This window comes from Triticum aestivum, chromosome 6A, assembly GCF_018294505.1.
Source record: "Triticum aestivum cultivar Chinese Spring chromosome 6A, IWGSC CS RefSeq v2.1, whole genome shotgun sequence".
Classification (NCBI taxonomy): Eukaryota; Viridiplantae; Streptophyta; class Magnoliopsida; order Poales; family Poaceae; genus Triticum; species Triticum aestivum.
This window is the reverse complement of record NC_057809.1, coordinates 538,742,143-538,769,186: the sequence shown is the minus strand read 5'-3', so window position 1 is coordinate 538,769,186 and position 27,044 is coordinate 538,742,143. Positions and strand designations below refer to the sequence as shown.

Sequence of the window (27,044 nt, the reverse complement as noted above, 5' to 3'; positions counted from 1 at the left end):
CAAGTATCATTTCCTTAGACCATGAGATTGTGCAACTCCCAGATACCGTAGGAGTGCTTTGGGTGTGCCAAACGTCACAACGTAACTGGGTGGCTATAAAGGTACACTACAGGTATCTCCGAAAGTGTCTGTTGGGTTGGCACGAATCGAGACTGGGATTTGTCACTCCGTGTAAACGGAGAGGTATCTCTGGGCCCACTCGGTAGGACATGATCATAATGTGCACAATGTGATCAAGGAGTTGATCACGGGATGATGTGTTACGAAATTAGTAAAGAGACTTGCCGGTAATGAGATTGAACAAGGTATCGGGATACCGACGATCAAGGAGTCAATCCCTTGAACCTATCGATAACCCTTAGCGACAAGTCGAGCTTTATAGATGGTGACATTACCATCCGCGTCTGTCTTCTTCTTAAAGATCCATTTGTTTTCTATCGCTCGCCGATCATCGGGCAAGTCTGTCAAAGTCCATACTTTGTTTTCATACATGGATTCTATCTCGGATTTCATGGCTTCAAGCCATTTGTTGGAATCTGGGCCCGCCATCGCTTCTTCATAGTTTGAAGGTTCACCGTTGTCTAACAACATGATTTCCAGGACGGGGTTGCCGTACCACTCTGGTGCGGAACGTGTCCTTGTGGACCTACGAAGTTCAGTAGCAACTTGATCCGAAGTACCTTGATCATCATCATTGGTTTCCTCTTCAGTTGGTGTGGGCATCACAGGAACATTTTCCTGAGCTGCACCACTTTCCCGTTCGAGAGGTAGTACTTCATCGAGTTCTACTTTCCTCCCACTTACTTCTTTCGAGAGAAACTCTTTTTCCAGAAAGCATCCATTCTTGGCAACAAAGATTTTGCCCTCGGATCTTAAGTAGAAGGTATACCCGACAGTTTCCTTAGGGTATCCTATGAAGACGCATTTTTCCGACTTGGGTTCGAGCTTTTCAGGTTGAAGTTTCTTGACATAAGCATCGCATCCCCAAACTTTTAGAAACGACAGCTTAGGTTTCTTCGCAAACCATAATTCATACGGTGTCGTCTCAACGGATTTAGACGGTGCCCTATTTAAAGTGAATGTAGCTGTCTCTAGAGCGTATCCCCAAAATGATAGCGGTAAATCAGTAAGAGACATCATAGACCGCACCATATCCAATAGAGTGCGATTACGACGTTCGGACACACCATTTCGCTGAGGTGTTCCAGGCGGCGTGAGTTGTGAAACGATTCCACATTTCCTTAAGTGTATGCCAAATTCGTGACTTAAATATTCTCCTCCACGATCTGATCGTAGGCACTTTATCTTTCGGTCATGTTGATTCTCCACCTCATTCTGAAATTCCTTGAATTTTTCAAAGGTCTCAGACTTGTGTTTCATTAAGTAGACATACCCATATCTACTTAAGTCATCAGTGAGAGTGAGAACATAACGATATCCTCCGCGAGCCTCAACGCTCATTGGACCGCACACATCGGTATGTATGATTTCCAATAAGTTGGTTGCTCGCTCCATTGTTCCGGAGAACGGAGTCTTGGTCATCTTGCCCATGAGGCATGGTTCGCACGTGTCAAACGATTCATAATCAAGAGACTCTAAAAGTCCATCGGCATGGAGCTTCTTCATGCGCTTGACACCAATGTGACCAAGGCGGCAGTGCCACAAGTATGTGGGACTATCGTTATCAACTTTACATCTTTTGGCATCTACACTATGAACATGTGTAATATTACGCTCGAGATTCATTAAGAATAAACCATTGACCATCGGAGCATGACCATAAAACATATCTCTCATATAAATCGAACAACCATTATTCTCAGACTTAAATGAGTAGCCATCTCGTATTAAACGAGATCCAAATACAATGTTCATGCTCAAACTTGGCACTAAATAACAATTATTAAGGTTCAAAACTAATCCCGTAGGTAAATGTAGAGGCAGCGTGCCGACGGCGATCACATCGACTCTGGAACCATTCCCGACGCGCATCGTCACCTCGTCCTTCGCCAGTCTCCGTTTATTCCGCAGCTCCTGCTGTGAGTTACAAATATGAGCAACGGCACTGGTATCAAATACCCAGGAGTTACTATGAGTACTGGTAAGGTACACATCAATTACATGTATATCAAATATACCTTTGGTTTTGCCGGCCTTCTTATCTGCTAAGTATTTGGGGCAGTTCCGCTTCCAGTGACCCTTCCCCTTGCAATAAAAGCACTCAGTCTCAGGCTTAGGTCCATTCTTTGACTTCTTCCCGGTAACTGGCTTACCAGGCGCGGCAACCTCCTTGCCGTCCTTCTTGAAGTTCTTCTTACCCTTGCCCTTCTTGAACTTAGTGGTCTTATTGACCATCAACACTTGATGTTCTTTCTTGATTTCAGCCTCTGCTGACTTCAGCATCGAGAACACTTCAGGAATGGTCTTTTCCACCCCCTGCATGTTGTAGTTCATCACAAAGCTCTTGTAGCTTGGTGGGAGCGACTGGAGGATTCTTTCAATGACCGCCTCATCTGGGAGGTTAATGTTCAGCTGGGTCATACGGTTGTGCAACCCAGACATCTTCAGGATGTGCTCACTGACAGAACTGTTTTCCTCCATCTTACAACTGTAGAACTTGTTGGAGACATCATATCTCTCGACCCGGGCATGAGCTTGGAAAACTAGTTTCAGCTCTTCGAACATCTCATATGCTCCGTGATGCTCAAAACGCTTTTGGAGCCCCGGTTCTAAGCTGTAAAGCATGCCGCACTGAACGAGGGAGTAATCATCAGCGCGAGTTTGCCAAGCATTCATAATGTCTTGGTTCTCTGGGACGGGAGCGTCACCTAGCGGTCCTTCTAGGACATATTGTTTCCTGGCAGCTATGAGGATGATCCTCAGGTTCCGGACCCAGTCCGTATAGTTGCTGCCATCATCTTTCAGCTTGGTTTTCTCTAGGAACGCGTTGAAGTTCATGTTGACATGAGCGTTGGCCATTTGATCTACAAGACATATTTGCAAAGGTTTTAGACTAAGTTCATGATAATTAAGTTCTAATCAAATTATGAACTCCCACTCAGATTAGACATCCCTTTAGTCATCTAAGTGTTACACGATCCGAGTCGACTAGGCCGTGTCCGATCATCACGTGAGACGGGCTAGTCATCGTCGGTGAACATTCTCATGTTGATCGTATCTTCCATACGACTCGTGTTCGACCTTTCGGTCTCCGTGTTCCGAGGCCATGTCTGCACATGCTAGGCTCGTCAAGTTAACCCTAAGTGTTTTCGCTGTGTAAAACTGTCTTACACCCGTTGTATGTGAACGTAAGAATCCATCACACCCGATCATCACGTGGTGCTTAGAAGCGACGAACTGTAGCAACGGTGCACAGTTAGGGGAGAACACTTCTTGAAATTTTTGTAAGGGATCATCTTATTTACTACCGCCGTCCTAAGTAAACAAGATGCATAAACATAATAAACATCACATGCAATTATATAGTTGTGACATGATATGGCCAATATCATATAGCTCCATTGATCTTCATCTTCGGGGCTCCATGATCATCTTGTCACCGGCTTGACACCATGATCTCCATCATCATGATCTCCATCATCGTGTCTTCATGAAGTTGTCATGCCAACGACTACTTCTACTTCTATGGCTAACGCGTTTAGCAATAAAGTAAAGTGAGTTACATGGCGTTCTTCAATGACACGCAGGTCATACAAAAAATAAAGACAACTCCTATGGCTCCTGCCGGTTGTCATACTCATCGACATGCAAGTCATGAATCCTATTACAAAGAACATGATCTCATACATCACAATTCATCATTCATCACAACTTCTGGCCATATCACATCACATGATCAATTGCTGCAAAAACAAGTTAGACGTCCTCTAATTGTTGTTGCATCTTTTACGTGGCTGCAATTGGGTTCTAGCAAGAACGTTTTCTTACCTACGAATAACCACAACGTGATTTTGTCAACTTCTATTTACCCTTCATAAGGGCCCTTTTCATCGAATCCGCTCCAACTAAAATGGGAGAGACAGACACCCGCCAGCCACCTTATGCAACTAGTGCATGTCAGTCGGTGGAACCGGTCTCACGTAAGCATACGTGTAAGGTTGGTCCGGGCCGCTTCATCCCACAATACCGCCGAAGCAAGAAAAGACTAGTAGAGGCAAGTAAGATGACAAAATCCACGCCCACAACAAAATTGTGTTCTACTCGTGCAAAGAGAACTACGCATAGACCTAGCTCATGATGCCACTGTTGGGGAACGTTGCAGAAAATTAAAATTTTTCCTACGGTTTCACCAAGATCCATCTATGAGTTCATCTAAGCAACGAGTCAAGGGAGAGAGTTTGCATCTACATACCACTTGTAGATCACGAGCGGAAGCTAGCCAAGGGGATGGTGATGATGGAGTCGTACTCGAACGTGATTCGGATCACCGATGTCCAAGTGCTGAACGGACAGCACCTCCGCGTTCAACACACGTACGGGACGGGAGACGTCTCCTCCTTCTTGATCCAGCAAGGGGGGAGGAGAGGTTGAGGAAGATTGCTCCAACGGCAGCACGACGGCGTGGTGTAGTTGGTGCAGCAGTACTCCGACAGGGCTTCGCCAAGCATATACGGAGGAGGAGAGGTGTTGGGGAGGGGAGGGGCTGCGCCTTGGCTTGTGTTAAGCTCCCATGCGCCTCCCCACTATATATAGGGGTGGAGGGGCTGGTTTCTTGCCCTCCAAGTCCATTGGGGCGTTGGCCAAGGTGGGAGGAAAGAAATCCCATCATTTCCTTCCCCACCGATTGTTATCCCCCCTTTTTAGGGATCTTGATCTTATCCCTTCGGGATATGATCTTATTCCTTCTAAGGGGGGATCTTGGTGCGCCTTGACCAGGGGTGTGGGGCCTTTCCCCCACTACTCACGTTCATGTGGGCCCCCCCCCCATGCAGGTGGGCCCCACTCCGGAACCTTCTAGAACCTTCCCGGTACAATACCGAAAAATCCCGAACATTTTCCGGTGGCCAAAATAGGACTTCCCATATATAAATCTTTACCTCCGGACCATTCCGGAACTCCTCGTGACGTCCGGGATCTCATCCGGGACTCCGAACAACATTCGGTAACCACATACAAACTTCCTTTATAACCCTAGCGTCATCGAACCTTAAGTGTGTAGACCCTACGGGTTCGGGAGACATGTAGACATGACCGAGACGTTCTCCGGTCAATAACCAACAGCGGGATCTGGATACCCATGTTGGCTCCCACATGCTTCTCGATGTTGTCATCGGATGAATCACGATGTCGAGGATTCGATCAAACCCTGTATACAATTCCCTTTGTCAATCGGTACGTTACTTGCCTGAGACTCGATCGTCGGTATCCCAATACCTTGTTCAGTCTCATTACCGGCAAGTTACTTTACTCGTACCGTAATGCATGATCTCGTGGCCAACACTTTGGTCACCTTGAGCTCATTATGATGATGCATTACCGAGTGGGCCCAGAGATACCTCTCCGTCATACGGAGTGACAAATCCCAGTCTCGATCCGTGTCAACCCAACAGCTACTTTCGGAGATACCTGTAATGCACCTTTATAGTCACCCAGTTACGTTGTGACGTTTGATACACCCAAGGCACTCCTACGGTATCCGGGAGTTACACGATCTCATGGTCTAAGGAAGAGATACTTGACATTGGCAAAGCTCTAGCAAACGAACTAAACGACCTTTGTGCTATGCTTAGGATTGGGTCTTGTCCATCACATCATTCTCCTAATGATGTGATCCCGTTATCAACGACATCCAATGTCCATAGCCAGGAAATCATGACTATCTGTTGATCACAACGAGCTAGTCAACTAGAGGCTCACTAGGGACATATTGAGGTCTAAGTATTCACACGTGTATTACGATTTCCGGATAATACAGTTATAGCATGAATAAAAGACATTTATCATGAACATTGAAATATAATAATACTTTTATTATTGCCTCTAGGGTATATTTCCAACAGTCTCCCACTTGCACTAGAGTCACCAATCTAGTTACATTGTGATGAATCGAACACCCATAGAGTTCTGGTGTTGATCATGTTTTGCACGCGAGAGAGGTTTAGTCAGCGGATCTGCGACATTCAGATCCGTGTGCACTTTGCAAATCTCTATGTCTCCATCTTGAACATTTTCACGGATGGAGTTGAAACGATGCTTGATGTGCCTGGTCTTCTTGTGAAACCTGGGCTCCTTGGCGAGGGCAATAGCTCCAGTGTTGTCACAGAAGAGTTTGATCGGCCCCGACGCATTGGGTATGACTCCTAGGTCGGTGATGAACTCCTTCACCCAAATCGCTTCATGCGCTGCCTCCGAGGCTGCCATGTACTCCGCTTCACACGTAGATCCCGCCACGACGCTCTGCTTGCAGCTGCACCAGCTTACTGCTCCATCATTCAACATATACACGTATCCGGTTTGTGACTTAGAGTCATCCAGATCTGAGTCGAAGCTAGCGTCGACGTAACCCTTTACGATGAGCTCTTCGTCTCTTCCATAAACGAGAAACATGTCCTTCGTCCTTTTCAGGTACTTCAGGATATTCTTGACCGCTGTCCAGTGTTCCTTGCCGGGATTACTTTGGTATCTTGCTACCAAACTTACGGCAAGGTTTACATCGGGTCTGGTACACAGCATGGCATACATAATAGATCCTATGGCTGAAGCATAGGGGATGACACTCATCTCTTCTTTATCTTTTGCCGTGGTCGGTGACTGAGCCGAGCTCAATCTCACACCTTGTAACATAGGCAAGAACCCCTTCTTGGACTGATCCATTTTGAACCTCTTCAAAATCTTATCAAGGTATGTGCTTTGTGAAAGACCTATGAGGCGTCTCGATCTATCTCTATAGATCTTGATGCCTAATATGTAAGCAGCTTCTCCAAGGTCCTTCATTGAAAAACACTTATTCAAGTAGGCCTTAATGTTGTCCAGAAATTCTATATTATTTCCCATCAAGAGTATGTCATCTACATATAATATGAGAAATGCTACAGAGCTCCCACTCACTTTCTTGTAAACGCAGGCTTCTCCATAAGTCTGCATAAACCCAAACGCTTTGATCATCTCATCAAGGCGAATATTCCAACTCCGAGATGCTTGCACCAGCCCATAAATGGATCGCTGGAGCTTGCATACTTTGTTAGCGTTCTTAGGATCGACAAAACCTTCCGGCTGCATCATATACAGTTCTTCCTTAAGATGCCCGTTAAGGAATGCTGTTTTGACGTCCATCTGCCATATCTCATAATCATAGTATGCGGCAATTGCTAACATGATTCGGACGGACTTTAGCTTCTCTACGGGAGAGAATGTCTCGTCATAGTCAATCCCTTGAACCTATCGATAACCCTTAGCGACAAGTCGAGCTTTATAGATGGTGACATTACCATCCGCGTCTGTCTTCTTCTTAAAGATCCATTTGTTTTCTATCGCTCGCCAATCATCGGGCAAGTCTGTCAAAGTCCATACTTTGTTTTCATACATGGATTCTATCTCGGATTTCATGGCTTCAAGCCATTTGTTGGAATCTGGGCCCGCCATCGCTTCTTCATAGTTCGAAGGTTCACCGTTGTCTAACAACATGATTTCCAGGACGGGGTTGTCGTACCACTCTGGTGCGGAACGTGTCCTTGTGGACCTACGAAGTTCAGTAGCAACTTGATCCGAAGTACCTTGATCATCATCATTGGTTTCCTCTTCAGTTGGTGTGGGCATCACAGGAACATTTTCCTGAGCTGCACCACTTTCCCGTTCGAGAGGTAGTACTTCATCGAGTTCTACTTTCCTCCCACTTACTTCTTTCGAGAGAAACTCTTTTTCTAGAAAGCATCCGTTCTTGGCAACAAAGATTTTGCCCTCGGATCTTAAGTAGAAGGTACACCTGACAGTTTCCTTAGGGTATCCTATGAAGACGCATTTTTCCGACTTGGGTTCGAGCTTTTCAGGTTGAAGTTTCTTGACATAAGCATCGCATCCCCAAACTTTTAGAAACGACAGCTTAGGTTTCTTCCCAAACCATAATTCATACGGTGTCGTCTCAATGGATTTAGACGGTGCCCTATTTAAAGTGAATGTAGCTGTCTCTAGAGCGTATCCCCAAAATGATAGCGGTAAATCAGTAAGAGACATCATAGACCGCACCATATCCAATAGAGTGCGATTACGACGTTCGGACACACCGTTTCGCTGAGGTGTTCCAGGCGGCGTGAGTTGTGAAACGATTCCACATTTCCTTAAGTGTGTGCCAAATTCGTGACTTAAATATTCTCCTCCACGATCTGATCGTAGGCACTTTATCTTTCGGTCACGTTGATTCTCCACCTCATTCTGAAATTCCTTGAACTTTTCAAAGGTCTCAGACTTGTGTTTCATTAAGTAGACATACCCATATCTACTTAAGTCATCAGTGAGAGTGAGAACATAACGATATCCTCCGCGAGCCTCAACGCTCATTGGACCGCACACATCGGTATGTATGATTTCCAATAAGTTGGTTGCTCGCTCCATTGTTCCGGAGAACGGAGTCTTGGTCATCTTGCCCATGAGGCATGGTTCGCACGTGTCAAATGATTCATAATCAAGAGACTCTAAAAGTCCATCGGCATGGAGCTTCTTCATGCGCTTGACACCAATGTGACCAAGGCGGCAGTGCCACAAGTATGTGGGACTATCGTTAACAACTTTACATCTTTTGGCATCTACACTATGAACATGTGTAATATTACGCTCGAGATTCATTAAGAATAAACCATTGACCATCGGAGCATGAACATAAAACATATCTCTCATATAAATCGAACAACCATTATTCTCAGACTTAAATGAGTAGCCATCTCGTATTAAACGAGATCCAGATACAATGTTCATGCTCAAACTTGGCACTAAATAACAATTATTAAGGTTCAAAACTAATCCCGTAGGTAAATGTAGAGGCAGCGTGCCGACGGCGATCACATCGACTCTGGAACCATTCCCGACGCGCATCGTCACCTCGTCCTTCGCCAGTCTCCGTTTATTCCGCAGCTCCTGCTGTGAGTTACAAATATGAGCAACGGCACCGGTATCAAATACCCAGGAGTTACTACGAGTACTGGTAAGGTACACATCAATTACATGTATATCAAATATACCTTTGGTTTTGCCGGCCTTCTTATCTGCTAAGTATTTGGGGCAGTTCCGCTTCCAGTGACCCTTCCCCTTGCAATAAAAGCACTCAGTCTCAGGCTTAGGTCCATTCTTTGACTTCTTCCCGGTAACTGGCTTACCAGGCGCGGCAACCTCCTTGCCGTCCTTCTTGAAGTTCTTCTTACCCTTGCCCTTCTTGAACTTAGTGGTCTTATTGACCATCAACACTTGATGTTCTTTCTTGATTTCAGCCTCTGCTGACTTCAGCATCGAGAACACTTCAGGAATGGTCTTTTCCATCCCCTGCATGTTTTAGTTCATCACAAAGCTCTTGTAGCTTGGTGGGAGCGACTGGAGGATTCTGTCAATGACTGCCTCATCTGGGAGGTTAATGTTCAGCTGGGTCATACGGTTGTGCAACCCAGACATCTTCAGGATGTGCTCACTGACAGAACTGTTTTCCTCCATCTTACAACTGTAGAACTTGTCGGAGACATCATCTCTCTCGACCCGGGCATGAGCTTGGAAAACTAGTTTCAGCTCTTCGAACATCTCATATGCTCCGTGATGCTCAAAACGCTTTTGGAGCCCCGGTTCTAAGCTGTAAAGCATGCCGCACTGAACGAGGGAGTAATCATCAACGCGAGTTTGCCAAGCATTCATAATGTCTTGGTTCTCTGGGACGGGAGCGTCACCTAGCGGTCCTTCTAGGACATATTGTTTCCTGGCAGCTATGAGGATGATCCTCAGGTTCCGGACCCAGTCCGTATAGTTGCTGCCATCATCTTTCAGCTTGGTTTTCTCTAGGAACGCGTTGAAGTTCATGTTGACATGAGCGTTGGCCATTTGATCTACAAGACATATTTGCAAAGGTTTTAGACTAAGTTCATGATAATTAAGTTCTAATCAAATTATGAACTCCCACTCAGATTAGACATCCCTTTAGTCATCTAAGTGTTACACGATCCGAGTCGACTAGGCCGTGTCCGATCATCACGTGAGACGGGCTAGTCATCGTCGGTGAACATTCTCATGTTGATCGTATCTTCCATACGACTCGTGTTCGACCTTTCGGTCTCCGTGTTCCGAGGCCATGTCTGCACATGCTAGGCTCGTCAAGTTAACCCTAAGTGTTTTCGCTGTGTAAAACTGTCTTACACCCGTTGTATGTGAACGTAAGAATCCATCACACCCGATCATCACGTGGTGCTTAGAAGCGACGAACTGTAGCAACGGTGCACAGTTAGGGGAGAACACTTCTTGAAATTTTTGTAAGGGATCATCTTATTTACTACCGCCGTCCTAAGTAAACAAGATGCATAAACATAATAAACATCACATGCAATTATATAGTTGTGACATGATATGGCCAATATCATATAGCTCCATTGATCTTCATCTTCGGGGCTCCATGATCATCTTGTCACCGGCTTGACACCATGATCTCCATCATCATGATCTCCATCATCGTGTCTTCATGAAGTTGTCATGCCAACGACTACTTCTACTTCTATGGCTAACGCGTTTAGCAATAAAGTAAAGTGAGTTACATGGCGTTCTTCAATGACACGCAGGTCATACAAAAAATAAAGACAACTCCTATGGCTCCTGCCGGTTGTCATACTCATCGACATGCAAGTCATGAATCCTATTACAAAGAACATGATCTCATACATCACAATTCATCATTCATCACAACTTCTGGCCATATCACATCACATGATCAATTGCTGCAAAAACAAGTTAGACGTCCTCTAATTGTTGTTGCATCTTTTACGTGGCTGCAATTGGGTTCTAGCAAGAACGTTTTCTTACCTACGAATAACCACAACGTGATTTTGTCAACTTCTATTTACCCTTCATAAGGGCCCTTTTCATCGAATCCGCTCCAACTAAAATGGGAGAGACAGACACCCGCCAGCCACCTTATGCAACTAGTGCATGTCAGTCGGTGGAACCGGTCTCACGTAAGCATACGTGTAAGGTTGGTCCGGGCCGCTTCATCCCACAATACCGCCGAAGCAAGAAAAGACTAGTAGAGGCAAGTAAGATGACAAAATCCACGCCCACAACAAAATTGTGTTCTACTCGTGCAAAGAGAACTACGCATAGACCTAGCTCATGATGCCACTGTTGGGGAACGTTGCAGAAAATTAAAATTTTTCCTACGGTTTCACCAAGATCCATCTATGAGTTCATCTAAGCAACGAGTCAAGGGAGAGAGTTTGCATCTACATACCACTTGTAGATCACGAGCGGAAGCTAGCCAAGGGGATGGTGATGATGGAGTCGTACTCGAACGTGATTCGGATCACCGATGTCCAAGTGCTGAACGGACAGCACCTCCGCGTTCAACACACGTACGGGACGGGAGACGTCTCCTCCTTCTTGATCCAGCAAGGGGGGAGGAGAGGTTGAGGAAGATTGCTCCAACGGCAGCACGACGGCGTGGTGTAGTTGGTGCAGCAGTACTCCGACAGGGCTTCGCCAAGCATATACGGAGGAGGAGAGGTGTTGGGGAGGGGAGGGGCTGCGCCTTGGCTTGTGTTAAGCTCCCATGCGCCTCCCCACTATATATAGGGGTGGAGGGGCTGGTTTCTTGCCCTCCAAGTCCATTGGGGCGTTGGCCAAGGTGGGAGGAAAGAAATCCCATCATTTCCTTCCCCACCGATTGTTATCCCCCCTTTTTAGGGATCTTGATCTTATCCCTTCGGGATATGATCTTATTCCTTCTAAGGGGGGATCTTGGTGCGCCTTGACCAGGGGTGTGGGGCCTTTCCCCCACTACTCACGTTCATGTGGGCCCCCCCCCCATGCAGGTGGGCCCCACTCCGGAACCTTCTAGAACCTTCCCGGTACAATACCGAAAAATCCCGAACATTTTCCGGTGGCCAAAATAGGACTTCCCATATATAAATCTTTACCTCCGGACCATTCCGGAACTCCTCGTGACGTCCGGGATCTCATCCGGGACTCCGAACAACATTCGGTAACCACATACAAACTTCCTTTATAACCCTAGCGTCATCGAACCTTAAGTGTGTAGACCCTACGGGTTCGGGAGACATGTAGACATGACCGAGACGTTCTCCGGTCAATAACCAACAGCGGGATCTGGATACCCATGTTGGCTCCCACATGCTTCTCGATGTTGTCATCGGATGAATCACGATGTCGAGGATTCGATCAAACCCTGTATACAATTCCCTTTGTCAATCGGTACGTTACTTGCCTGAGACTCGATCGTCGGTATCCCAATACCTTGTTCAGTCTCATTACCGGCAAGTTACTTTACTCGTACCGTAATGCATGATCTCGTGGCCAACACTTTGGTCACCTTGAGCTCATTATGATGATGCATTACCGAGTGGGCCCAGAGATACCTCTCCGTCATACGGAGTGACAAATCCCAGTCTCGATCCGTGTCAACCCAACAGCTACTTTCGGAGATACCTGTAATGCACCTTTATAGTCACCCAGTTACGTTGTGACGTTTGATACACCCAAGGCACTCCTACGGTATCCGGGAGTTACACGATCTCATGGTCTAAGGAAGAGATACTTGACATTGGCAAAGCTCTAGCAAACGAACTAAACGACCTTTGTGCTATGCTTAGGATTGGGTCTTGTCCATCACATCATTCTCCTAATGATGTGATCCCGTTATCAACGACATCCAATGTCCATAGCCAGGAAATCATGACTATCTGTTGATCACAACGAGCTAGTCAACTATAGGCTCACTAGGGACATATTGAGGTCTATGTATTCACACGTGTATTACGATTTCCGGATAATACAGTTATAGCATGAATAAAAGACAATTATCATGAACAAGGAAATATAATAATACTTTTATTATTGCCTCTAGGGCATATTTCCAACAGTTCGGAGTCCTGGATGAGATCCCGGACGTCACGAGGAGTTCCGGAATGGTCCGGAGGTAAAGATTTATATATAGGAAGTGCTATTTCGGCCATCGGGACAAGTTTCGGGGTCACCGGTATTGTACCGGGACCACCGGAAGGGTCCCGGGGGTCCACCGGGTGGGGCCACCTGCCCCGGAGGGCCACATGGGCTGTAGGGGGTGCGCCTTGGCCTATATGGGCCAAGGGCACCAGCCCCAAGAGGCCCATGCGCCAAGAGAAGAGGGAAAGGAAGAGTCCTAAAGGGGGAAGGCACCTCCGAGGTGCCTTGGGGAGGAGGGACTCCTCCCCTGGCCGCACCCTTCCTTGGAGGAAGGGCCAAGGCTGCGCCTCCCCCTCTCCCTTGGCCCTATATATAGTGGGGAGAAGGGAGGGCAACCATACCTAAGGCCTGGCGCCTCCCTCTCCCTCCCATGACACATCTCCCTCCTCCCGCAGTGCTTGGCGAAGCCCTGTTGGAATCCCGCTACTTCCACCACCACACCGTCGTGCTGTTGGATCTCCATCAACCTCTCCTTCCCCCTTGCTGGATCAAGAAGGAGGAGACGTCGCTGCTCCGTACGTGTGTTGAACGCGGAGGTGCCGTCCGTTCGGCGCTAGGATCATCAGTGATTTGGATCACGACGAGTACGACTCCATCAACCTCGTTCTCTTGAACGCTTCCGCGCGCGATCTACAAGGGTATGTAGATCCACTCCTCCCTCGTTGCTAGATGACTCCATAGATTGATCTTGGTGACACGTAGGAAAATTTTGAATTATTGCTACGTTCCCCAACAAGAAGACTCCCCAATAACACCCTTGGAGTTCTTCTTAGAGCCAAACTTCCTGAAGATATTCATGTCCGTGTACAATTTTCTGAAAATAAAAATTTTGGAGTGACAAAAAATTGTTAACAAAATTTTGTAAGATTAATAGCAACTACTCATAGAGATACATAGAGGCCATAGAAAGCATTCAAACTACTTAGAACACTAAGAATTCAACATGCAAGCACATCTATAGCAGCACCAAGAGTAGCTAATTATTCAAAGTATAAACCACTAAAACAAAAACTAATTAGACAAATGGTGGAGTCACATACCAAGCAACAATCCCCTGAAACAGTTTCAGAAACGGAGCTTCGAGCAAAGAGATCGGAACCCACGGGTTTGAACTCAAGAACACAGGAGAGAGAGCAATGGGGATTTTTTTCTGGAGGTAAGTGATGATGTGGTATGAAGAGATAAGTGAGGGGGCCCACGTGGGGACCACAACCCACCAGGGCGCGCCTAGGGGTGCTGGCGTGCCCAAGTGAGTTGTGCCCACCTGGTGCGCCTCCCTCTAATTTTTATTGCACAAAAAATTCTCAAATATTCAGAAAAAATGTATTAAAATTTCAGGGCATTTTGAGAACTTTTATTTTTGGGTCATTTTTTATTGCACGGGAAATTCAGAAAACAGAAAAAACATGGCATTTTATTTTATTTGACTGGTAAAAAACAGAGAATAAAAAGTAGGGACATAAAGTAGTGCTTACTAAATTCATCAACTTCATACCGTTCAAAAATGATCCATTAATAAGGTTGGTCAAGTCTTATTAACAACCACTTTCGATTAGTATGAAATCGAAGAACTTTCATAAATTACTAGGTTACCTCAATGGGGATATGCATTTCCCCAACAATAAGCATTTCATATTTCTTTTTGACAGTAGGTAGAGCTATTTGAAAACTTCCAATAGTGATTGTCGGAGATTTTTCAATAACATTAATACCATTCACTTGGAATTGTTTCTTCGGAAAGTGCACCGTATGCTCATTACCATTAATATGGAAAGTGATCTTGCTTTTATTGCAATCAATAACAGTCCTGCAGTATTCAAGAAGGGTCTACCAAGGATAATCGACATGTTGTCATCCTCGGGCATCTCAAGTATAACAAAGTCAGTCAAAATAGTAACATTAGCAGCAACAACGGGCACAGCCTCACAGATACCGATAGGTATGGCAGTTGATTTGTCAGCCATTTGCAGAGATATTTCAATAGGTGTGAGTTTATTCAAGTCAAGTCTTTTATATAAAGAGAAAGGCATAACACTAACACCAGCTCCTAAATCACACAAAGCGGTTTTCACATAATTCTTTTTGATAGAGCAAGGTATAGTTAGTATTCCCGGATCTCCAAGTTTTTTAGGTACTCCATCTTTAAAAGTGTAATTAGCAAGCATAGTAGATTTCAGCTTCCAGTATTTTTCTCTTATTTGTGATGATGCCTTTCATATATTTTGCATAAGGAGGCATTTTCAAGATAGCAGTCAAGCGAGTACGCAAAAAGACTGGCCTCAGCATTTCGGCAAAGCATTCAAATTCTTCATCATCATTCTTTTTAGTTGACTTGGGTGAAAAAGGCATAGGTTTTTGAACCCACGGTTCTCTTTCTTTACCGTGTTTTCTAGCAATGAAGTCTCTTTTGTCATATCTTTTATTTTTAGCTCGTGGGTTATCAAGATCAACAGGTGGTTCTATCTCAACATCATTATCTGGTTCTTTATCATTGGTTGGTTGAGTGTCTTTATGAACCTTAGCATTATCTTTTTCATTATCACTAGGTAAGTGTTCATTACCAGATTGAGTTTCGGCATCTGAGATAAAATTTTCATTATCATTATCAGGAGGTTTTTCTATTTCAGGTTCACTAGGAGTGTGCAAAGTCCTATCATTTTTATTTTTCTTCCTAGAAGTACTAGGTGCACTAGTGTTAGCTCTTTGTGAATCTTGTTCAATTATTTTTGGGTGTCCCTCAGGATAAAGTAGTTCCTGAGTCATTTTACCTCCTCTAGTTGCAACTCTAACAGAAAAGTCATTCATATTATCATTCATTTCATCAAGCAATTCTCTTTGAGATTTAGCAACTTGTTCTAATTGAGTTTGAACCATAGAAGCATGTTTTCCAACACCTATAACATCATTTGATATTCTAAATAACAAGTCACTCAAGCGAGCAATCATATCACAATTATATTTCAATTGTTTCATAACATTTGCATTGAAGTGATCTTGTTTCCTAATGTAGTTTTCAAACTCATAAAGGCATTGACTAGGATGCATATTGTGAGGATTATCATTATCATTGAACTTCATAAGATAATTTTCCTCTACCACCTTAGGCAGTGGTGGTGTATTAAGCCCATGTATTTCTTCAATAGGAGGTAAACTTTTAATATCATCAGCTTTAATACCTTTTTCCTTCATAGATTTCTTTGCCTCTTGCATATCTTCGGGACTGAGATATAATATACCCCTCTTCTTCGGAGTGGGTTTAGGCCGTGGTTCAGGAATAGTCCAATCATCATAATTTTTCAATATGTTATTCAATAATTCAGTTCGTTCCTTGAAAACACAACCAACACAACTATCTAGGAAGTCCCTAGAAGCATCGGTTAGTCCATTATAGAAGATATCAAGTATTTCATTTTTCTTAAGAGGGTGATCAGCCAAAGCATGAAGTAACTGGCAAAGCCTCCCCCAAGCTTGTGGGAGACTCTCTTCTTTAGTTTGAGCAAAATTAAATATTTCCTGTAAGGCAGGTTGTTTCTTATGAGCAGGAAAATATTTTTCATAGAAGTAATAAATCATATCCTCGGGACTACGCACACAACCAGGAGCAAGAGTATTGTACCAAGCTTTAGCATCACGCTTAAGTAGGGATTACAGCGGGGTGCGGGAGAGTGGACCGCGTAAAAGAGATGAAGATGGTGATGATGATGGTGATGTTGATGAAGACGATCACCGCGGCGATGATTTGCCTCTCGATGGCACTTCGGTGCCACCGAGAGAGAGGAGGAGAGGTTCTCCCCCTTGTGATTCCTCCTCCATGGCCTCCCCCTGGATGGGGAGAGGTTCTCCCTCTGGTCCTTGGCCTTCATGATGATGATGGCCCCTCCGGGATCCTCCTCCATAGCCTCCGGTGATGATGGCCCCCTCCGGCAGGGTGCCAGAGAGCGCCTAGATTGATTTCTCGTGGCTACAGAGGCTTGCGGCGGTGGAACTTCCGATCTAGGTTATTTTCCAGAGGTTTGGGCATTTATAGGAGAGGTTGGCGTCGAGAACAAGTCAGGGCCCCCCACGGGAAGTCCACGAGGCACAGGGGCGCGCCTAGGGGGTGGGCGCGCCCCACACCCTCGTGGGGCCCACGGGACTCCCATCCGGTAGATTTTTGTTCCAGTATTTTTTATATTTTCCAGAAAAATTCTCCATTGATTTTCATCGCATTTCGAGAATTTTTATTTGTGCACAAAAAGAACACCACAGTAGTTCTGCTGAAAACAGCGTCAGTCCGGGTTAGTTCTAATCAAGGCATACCAAAATCATATAAAACTATTGTAAACTTGACATGAATACTTCATAAATTATAGATACGTTGGAGACGTATCAAGCCGGAAGGGATCCGCTTGGATCCGCTCTGCCTGAGCATCCAAGACAGCCCATTCTGCAGCCATCCTAGCGTTCTCAGCCGCCAGCTCTTCCTTGGCTTGAGCTATCTCATCTCGCATCTTAGCCACATCCACCTTGTGTTGTTCTTGGTTGTCCGGGGTTACTTCCACCCCCATCAGATTCGCCAGAGCCTCTAACAATTCTGTGAGAACTTGAGCCGGCGGGCACGCAGAGCCGCTAGCACCAGCCACCGCCGCAGCCATTGAACAGGAGGTCATAGCCGCGGCAGTTGTTGAACCAAGTGTCGGTTGTGTGCCGTCCATGAAGATCGCAACCCTGTTCGACGGCTCGTAGGGGTCCGGAATACTGTCATCATCGAAATAGCCCCCAAGCCGGTCGTCTTGCAGTTGATACAATGAATTAGTCTTGCTTGTGGACGACTCACCATCAGAATAGATGGTCGTCTCACTGCTAGACATAGATCCGTCTTCATTTTCCGCCCCATGGATGAAACCAACAAAGGCACGCTTCACTGCGGGTTAAACTCGGGTGGGTCGCGCACGCTGAGCCGTCTCGAGGATGTCGGTGCAGATGTCCGGCTCAAGGCCCGGTTCGCCGATCTTGCCGATGAAGACGTGGATTCCGCCGAAGGGGACCCGGTACCCGTACTCGATTGAGCCGACCTCGGTGCCCCAGCCTGCATCGTCAATGTAGAGCTTCCCGCGACGACTCTTGGTCATCCAGCCCACAGCGTATCCCTTGATCCCTTCAAAGTTGCCCTGTAAGAACTCAAAACCACCGTGCGCTGGCCCCACGGTGGGTGTCAACTATCGTGGATTTGTCACGGCAGATGTCCTAGCGGAAGGACTTAGTCGTGGAGCCATCGCAACTAGGTTAGCTTAAAGGGGTTAAACGGGACAACGGACACAGGGAGTTTATACTGGTTCGGCCCCTTGCGGTGAAGGTAAAAGTCTACCCCAGTTTGGGATTGTATTGCTAGGGTTTCGATTACCAGGGAGCGAATACGCTTGACCTAGTTCTCGATCTCTTCCGGGTCACCCCTTTATATACATAGGCTGATGCCCAGCGGCCCACAGAGTCCCGGCCGGCTTATACACAACGTGTCCGGCTCGGTGACAGAATCTATACTTTCCTTAACATACAAGTTAACATATGGCGGTTTACATCCGTGGGCCTCAAGTCGCCTTTGGGTCTTGGGCCTTCAGTAAGCCTGCTTCGTGAACCGCCATCTTCAACATCTTCATGGGCCTTGTCATTATGAACCGCCAGTGGTATGACCCGGCCCCTCCTGGGCAGGTCATACCCAATAGTTATATCCCCAACAGGCGGCCTGTGCCATGGCCGGACTGTCACCGAAGGAGGAGAAGGAGGACATCGACGGCGACAAGCAGATCCGTACTGCGTCTTCGACCGGTACTTCCGCGACAAGGATGGCAAGGGCACCGGGAAGGGCAAGGGCAGCCGTGATGAACTCCACCATACCCAAACATGCTAAATTTTGGTAGTCTTTTTGGTTACTAGTGATGGAGTAGTTGGACGATGTGTGTGCATTGACGTAGTTTCATGAGTTTGTATGGATTTGAGTTATGATAATTGAGGTGTCCGAACATGGATTACATTATTTGAAGGATATTCGGGCAGTGTCCGCGGGCATTTGAGGAGCGGATTCTTTGGATCCATTGGTATAGCCTGGACTTTGGCTGCAGTAGATCGACTGGGGAACTCTGAATAAAAGAGAAAGTAGTCAGCAGGGACTGGAACTCCACTTCGTCTGTGTATCGCTCTACGGCGAGACAGCCCACAAGGTAAGTAGCAAGGGGTGTAACAAATGCATCTCGATCAGCCATAGCCTTGCATCAGTGAGGTTACACGCAATAAGGTGTTCCAGAGTATCTTCATCTACTAATGACCAGACACACTTGGCCATGGAACACTCCACCAAAGCATGCTTCCAAGTATCCTCTGAATTGCAAATAGAGCACACATTGGTGTCCGTCATGTTCCGGTTGTGGCTGACCGAACCTGCTGGTATAGAGTTCTTCGCCCTCAAGGCCGGAACCACCTCAGCTCAGCTGCCGGAGGGATGCGCAGCTCCCTCTGTCCCCCATGAGTCAATGCCGTTCTCGGCGAGCCGGCCAACCACACAACCAGGTGATCATGTGGCGGCGACGGCCGAAGTTGACAACAGCGGCGCTGGGGCTGAGAGAACGCCCAACTTTGCCGCTGCGAAATGCATACGCAGCATCAAGGATTACACACGAATGACTGAAAACTAGTGACAATGTTCACTGGCTGTAAAAAATGTTCCATTATGCAGTAGACCAAAAATAGTACAAGAAACCCATGATGATTCACGAGTTTCCATAATTTGCAAGACAGCACACAGCTTGTGCAAGATTGTTGTTTGTGCTTAACCTCCGGGCTCAAAATCGTGCCCTCGCCGAGTGCACTAGCAGCTGATGGTCCTACAAGACACGAGGGTAAGGGCTGCGGACACGTTCTCCGCCATCGCTAGTCTGTGGCTCAAAGCTTCTCCAGAACTATGCACCAGTTCGATTTGTCGTAGAATTGGTCGGTGATGGCTGCATTTTTCATGCCAGCAACTAGCCTGGAATGATGACACAACAAACGCAGCATGTTATTTTCAAACAGAAGATCATAGCTGAAGCAAAATAAAAGCAGATGATGCATGCCACTTTCTATGTTTAATAGGCAATAATAATGCAGTAACATGATAACAGCATGGGACCGAATGAGCCATAAGATGGTAGCGATGGGTCACCCTTCCTGGAAAAATCTTTACTCAAGAAAGATACAACGAAAGAACGCCATAGCCATCAAATCGCATGTAAAGCTCATATTTCCCGTTTTGTCGCACAATTGTTTGCGTAACCAAATGAGCATGTAGATATGCACAAGTGTACTGTATGGTACTACTATCTAGAGCAAAAGTTAGATCTTCTGTGACATCTCTGAACAAATATAGGATGATGTGACTTACTCCCTCCGTATCAAAATGTAAGACGTTTTGGTAGGCCAGTTTAGCCTGCAAAAACGTCTTATATTTTGGTACAGAGGTATTAGTTCTCAAATTAAAGCTATGAAGTAGAAAGTCTGTATGATATCTCTAGTATGGCGATTAAAAAAATATGACATCACTTAATATCTTCACTTGTGCAGGTTCACGAATAAGAGGAGTAAAACAAAAGAAGCATTTTTCATGTCAATGTTCAGGTTAAGAATACTCCACCTTTGAAGTTCTCCTTCGACAAAAATGTGATAATAACGGTTGTAGACCACAGTGCCCTTCTTATCATCTTTCTTTGCCAATCCATTCTGTAGAGCAACAGCAGATGCGCCGCCAATTTCTGCTCGGTGAAATGGTAGATGCCAAGGAACAAAGTACTCCTGCTGGGTTTTGTCATGCTCATCCATAATTAAGGTCTTATCCTCCAAACCATCAAAACTATTTTTCAGCTGATCATCTGTTTGCTTGATGGCGCGCATGTCTTCATCAGTCTCTTCAATGCTATCTAGCGTAGTAGCAGATTTGTTACGCACCATGGGACTGCTGGGATCAACCCACTCTTCATTATACTTGTCGCACAAGGGAGTCCACTTGTTAAGAAGCAACTTGTCTTCCTGCTCCACAGCCCAGACAGTGATCAGCACAAGACCCCCCCTCTTGACAACACGGATCAACTCCTCTATGGCTTTCCTCCGCCTGTCCTCGGTACTCAGATGATGCAACACCGCAATCGAAATCGCGGCGTCAGCAACACTTTCCCTGTACGGGAGGTTGACGACATCAGCGACAAACACCTCGTGCCCCCTCCCCGCGCATATCTCTATAAGCGGCGGGCTTATATCGCAGCCTATGTAGAAGCATTCGGGATTGAAGCCCAGGTACTTGCCGTTGCCGCAGCCGGCATCCAGCACGACAGACCCTGGCCTCAGCGAGTTCAGGAACCCCGCGACCTTGGGCCACTTGGCGAACCGCGTGGAGCTGAAGTGAGGGGCTATGGCGTCGTAGACGCGGTGCACGTACTTCTTCTCGATGTCCGGGGTGGACTGGACACCTGGGGAGCAGCCGCGGTCCTTCCCCTCGGCGAGGGGTGCGTCCTGGCCTTCCGAATTTCCATCACCAGACCTCATTGGATTGCTGGTGCTAATGGTAGTAATACCTCGGTAAGCTGGGCTACAACGAGAGAATTGCCCCGGATGATGCTTCGAGCTACTCGGACGCGATGCGGAGGTGGCGCGGCGAGGGCTTCTTGCTGCTATCCTCGAAAATATCTGGATCATGCAACGATGACGACGGATTGTCGCCGAGTCCGCGAACACCTCCTGACCCCCGACGAGCCCCCGTCGTCGGCCGTCGGCTGCGGCGTTCCTGTCAAGAGTGCGTTAACTTGGTTACTCGAGCTGTTGAGCGCCTGGACGAACCGCAGAGGCCATACATACTTCAGGTGAGCAGATCTAAAGAGGAACTAACCACGACGCCATACTTCTGCGAGCAGATCTAAAGAGGGGAGGAGGGGAGAGGAAGGCATACCTGCTGCCGGCGTGGCACGGCGAGGAAGGAGGCGGGGGAGACCGCTCGGACCTAGGCGCCCGCGGTGAGAGAGGAGGCGCCGGAGGTGATCGGGGGCGACTCCGGGGGGTGGGTGGGAGGCGGGGCTGCCGGCGGCGATTCGGGCTTGGATGCAGGCGGGGATGACGATTTCGGTAGCGCCAGGGAGAAGGTGCGCGGTGGGTTGTTGGATTTTGTTGTATTGGGCTTCTTCTGCTTACTGGGGCACTTTAATTTATTTATTTACATGGCCTTTATGGCGGTGTAGTGCGCGGCCCACCGGCCACACAAACTCCACTACACGGGAGCACAGTCATGGTTTTTTTTCAAAAAAAAAAAAGAATTTTTTTACTTTCTTCTCCTTAAAAAAATGTGTTTTCACTTTCTTTGTTTCCTCTCTTTTTTTTTGAGGGGCCCTCTTCTTCTTTTTAAAACAAGAACAGACGACCCATTTCCCAAGCTACATACATATTACCTCCTTTCGAAAATAACCGATGTGGTTTTAGTTTAAATTTGAACCACGCCAGTTATTTCCGAACAAAGGGAGTGTATAAATAGGAGCACCTATACTGCTATACATCAGGCACCTGGAATTTTTATTTGCACCACTCACTGTCACTTTTAATCAGGACCGTTAGATCTTTATCGTATGGCCAAAAAGTCAAAAACAGACCATGCACTGTTCATCTTCAACCCCCTCTTCTTCATCACTCAGTCCCGCTCGTCGTGCGGTGCTTATTTTCAACCCTCCCTCTTCTACTTCATCACTGGCTCACACTCATATACGGCCCTCCCTCTTCTACTTCATCACTGGCTCACACTCATATACGGCTAGGCTTCACGTGGCCGGCGCTATCACCGCCTTCGGCCTCGTGCTACCCTAGAAAAAGTGATTCTTTCAGGTACCAGATGTTTAGCAAAACCGTATATATATTCCAATGGTACAATATATCTGTTTTACATGGCAAACAGCAGCGCTAAAAAGAATCGATATAATGTCAAACATGGCCAAAGGAAAAATGAAAAGATGGTTGTTTCCACATTACAATTTACACAACAGCAAGCATCCAATCCATTCCTTGACTCCTGCACACACTTGCTACAGCAGCAACATCCCAAGGAGGAACCTTTACTCCCAGCCAGTTTCCAGATCGAGTTTCAATGGCTCCAGGAACTGGATGTCAAAATGAATACACACCGCGCCGTGGACGCAACAAAAGCATAAGAGAAATTCTACAGCTAGGTGCATCGAACATCACCAGGGGGGTGCCGTATCACAGTATGGTGCATCCGCATCTGTTCTGCTTGGGGGAATTGCCCAGCTGCTTCTCTGAAAAGAACAAATCCAAGAAAGCAAAATTATAGGTTGTTTAGAAGCGTTGATAAATTGTGTGGCAGTTTTAAGCATCACATAATTGCAATGATATGGTAAAACCAACTATTTTGCATATAGTAATCCATGCGTGACCAGATAGATACCTAATGCACTTTGTACTTACAACATCATTACTGTCTCAACAGTTGCAAAACGAAGGATATAAGTCCATTAAACCCCCTTAGCTATATCTCTAAACAGATTTTGTAACATATGCTTTTTGTTGGTATTCATTATTCTCTCTCTCCTTTCCATAGATAAATAGTCGGGAATGCTACAAATCTGACGTCAGATTTTTAAGCATGGCAAATTATGTTGTCGCGAGGATGGCAAATTCCTTTAGCAAGCATGGCAATTCCTGGCAAAATACTGAACATGGCAAGGATTTGTCATGTTTGTTAAAGGAAAATGCCATCCTCATGACAACATAATTTGCCATCTTGGGCGTTCAATTTGTCATGCTAAAAAAATCTGACATTTGATTTATAGCGAAATCTTTAATTTTCACATGACTGGCCCACGGATGTGACAACATCACTCTTGTAATTATACTTTTCAAATTCCGAACATGCAAAAACAAATTTAGCCAATTTGGCAGAACTCCCTAAATCACTAAAGGACTGAAAAAACTATCAGTACCACTAAATCTTCATAATACCATGTGCTGTTTAGTCACTGTTTATTTGTGCTTCTATCTAAGTACGGAACACTGGCTCAGGACAGAGTTCGAACAGAATTTCCGACTAAAAATATGGTGTGATCAACAATTTTCACTCCATGGAAATAATAAAATGGAAGTAATAAATTTCACTCCATGGAAATAAGTGGGTTCGTCTTGCAGGCTGCAGCATTTGGATTATACAGATTCATGCCTATACGTGTGGATTTCTGAAGCATAGAATCTAAAACGATAGTTGATTGTATCCAACAATTTTCATTCATTGAATGTAACAGAATGTAAGAGATCATTACAGAACCAGGAACACAATGTGAAAGAAAAGGCGTAAAATTGTCGGCAATACCACGGTTTTTGTCAACTTGTGGAGGGCGCACTACCACATGCATTGTAATTACACCTCCAGGGACCTCTCCTATTGTAACACGCGACTCGGCAAGTGTCCGGTTATTCTCCAATATCTTTCCACCATTGATGAGCTTCAGGTCATTGACAGTTTTTGGAGTTATTTCCTTATCTGTCATCAGAAATGACAAGAACAATTCCTTTAAATAAAATAAACTAGGATTCCGGTAAGCATAACATGTTCAGATTATGGAGCGAGTTTACAAAAGAACCAATCCACATAAATTCGAAGTCAAAATCAAAATCAAGCAAGGTGCCTTAGAAAGAAGAGAAAACATGCCATTGCACTATTGCGAGTCAGAATGCAAATTAAGCCCTGGGAAAATCAGAATAAATTCAAACATCCCACAGAAAGATGACATACAATGATGGTTGTGATTAGCTTCCATATGTTCGGGTTAATAAGTACCCACACCATGAACCGATTGTTTCTGGGAGCTAATTCAGCTCGGAAAGGATTCAATTTTACTTGTTCTAGTCATTCACTCCCTAGTGTATAATCGGATAACTTTGAACAGATCGTTAGGCATAATGAATCCTATGGAGAATGGCCCTGCTATCATATTCATGCAAAGGACCTCGGTTCGTGTAAAGATGGAGAGACAACTGCTTATATATTGCTAGCTCAATTCTGTTCGCAGAATGCAAGAGAACAAACAGGCACTCTAAAGTCACACCGCGGCTTCTCTGCATCTCCATAGGGACTTATTTGTCCCCTGATTGTCCCTTCGTTCGATTGTTGCCAAAAAATTGATCTTCCCGGAATTCTGCCACAAACTTTGGCAAAATCATAGTACCATTTTGACAGTACTCACTGTCCGTGAGAGTTTTTCTATAGGTATGCATACACATAAACTGAGAAGGGGAATTATCAACTGGCCGTTTATATAGTTTACCCAGTTCTAAAGCAGTGTTGAAGCCGAGGGGAGGTGGGAAATGATGCCGCAGTCATGTGTTACTCGAGAGAAGAACAACTAATCAGGCACACCAACAACACGTATCTGCCGCGAGCAAGGCTAGAACTGCGCGAGCACCACGCAACAACCATAAAAATAGAAAAATAAAAGCTATACATGATCCCCGAAGGCCGAAACTTCGTGGCAGCAGGAGCTACAGACGCGCGCATCTTTTCCCGTCACCGACTCAAGCAAGCGGATCAGGAGGCCGGCCAAATCGAGCGGAGGGAATCTGCGTCTCACCTTGCGGCCACCGGGCGAGGATGAAGTCCTTGAGCGCGGAGACGGTGGTGGCGGGGTCGTACTTGCTGGGGCCGATGTCCGTGCCGTCGAAGAGCCGGAACTTGACCTCGATCGGCTCCTTCCCGCCGGCCATCTCCGGGCCGGCTCACCGCCCACCGCCCACCACCCACCTTCCTCCTCCCAAGATCCGAGAGGCCCCGGATCAGAAGTCCATGGCGCAGAAAGGGCCGCACGGAATCCACCCAAATCGGCCCGGGGTCGGATTCTTGCGAGGAATTCTTGCTTCCGTCCGGGGGGGTGAAAGCGAGGGGACGGCGACTCGGCGAGGGGGAGGGGGGGGAGGGGGAGGGTGGTGGTGGAGGGAGAAGACAAACAGAGACCGGGGCTAGTGGCCTCCTCCTCGCTACTTTAACTGGTGCTCGAACCCAAAAAAATCTCTTCTTTCCGGCCACCGTACGAGTTTCACGGGATTTTGAAAGATCGCTCAGAAACAGTAGCCCAACTGCATCGAGGATTTTTTCAATCAATCAGACCAAAAAAAAGTCAATTATGCATAGTAAGTGACGGAGGGGAAAATTTTTAGTCGGGAGGAAACGATGATCGGGATGGACGGACGCGGATTTCTGTCTTGGTGGCTTGACTGCGTCTATGGCTCTACGATACATCGATGCTCTATGCTATATTGGTCTACACCAATATTCTACCACCAATAAAATGGTTTGAATCGAAGTCACATTATGTCACTATGTGTCTGATTGGTACTACAAGATTTAATCCACACTTCGTCAATCAAGAAATTGAAAAGGACAAACATGATGCGAATGGCAGCTCCATTTACTATCAGGGCAAATTTTGAATGTCAAACTACCGTGCGTACGAGATATCGTGGTCCGATATGTGTACGATGCTAAATCCAATGGTCGGATGTATTCCCGTTCCACGCACCAATGGAGGTGTATCGTATTCAGTGCAAATTTGGAATGACAAACTACCCTACATTCCCAATGATGGTGTTGTATAAAAATCGGAATGGAGGTTATGCATAGCAGGGCTCTTTCAAATGTGATGTTAGGCACAATGAAATTTGTCCTTTTCCTTTGGGTGTGGATCGAGTTTACATTAATTTTTTTTAGATTGTAGATTTATATATTGCCAACAAAAAAATACCAGAAGATTTGTGAACCTCAACTATTTCAATCATGGTTAAAACTTACATATATTATACTGTGCTTTTGTTTGAAGACCCGTATATTAATCAAGAAAAATAAT

At 45.9% G+C, this 27,044-nt stretch overlaps 2 protein-coding genes across 3 annotated transcripts; both read right to left on the bottom strand.

Moving 5' to 3' along the window:
- Window positions 1–19,813: 19,813 nt before the first annotated feature.
- Window positions 19,814–22,322, bottom strand: LOC123128353 (tRNA (carboxymethyluridine(34)-5-O)-methyltransferase). Its single transcript, XM_044548337.1, has 3 exons — window positions 22,103–22,322; window positions 20,798–21,940; window positions 19,814–20,155 (listed from the first exon to the last, which is right to left on the bottom strand). The coding sequence occupies exons 2-3, from the start codon at window positions 21,850–21,852 to the stop codon at window positions 20,071–20,073; spliced, it is 1,140 nt and encodes a 379-aa protein (XP_044404272.1). The 5' UTR covers window positions 21,853–21,940; window positions 22,103–22,322; the 3' UTR covers window positions 19,814–20,070.
- Window positions 22,323–23,032: 710 nt separating this feature from the next.
- Window positions 23,033–26,140, bottom strand: LOC123128352 (membrane-anchored ubiquitin-fold protein 3). Of its 2 annotated transcripts, none has more exons than XM_044548336.1 (3): window positions 25,776–26,140; window positions 24,521–24,688; window positions 23,033–23,450 (listed from the first exon to the last, which is right to left on the bottom strand). In XM_044548336.1, the coding sequence occupies exons 1-3, from the start codon at window positions 25,906–25,908 to the stop codon at window positions 23,395–23,397; spliced, it is 357 nt and encodes a 118-aa protein (XP_044404271.1). In that variant the 5' UTR covers window positions 25,909–26,140; the 3' UTR covers window positions 23,033–23,394. The 2 variants fall into 2 exon arrangements, with proteins under 2 accessions (XP_044404271.1, XP_044404270.1); XM_044548335.1 differs by having other exon boundaries at window positions 24,518–24,688; window positions 25,776–26,133.
- Window positions 26,141–27,044: the final 904 nt, after the last annotated feature.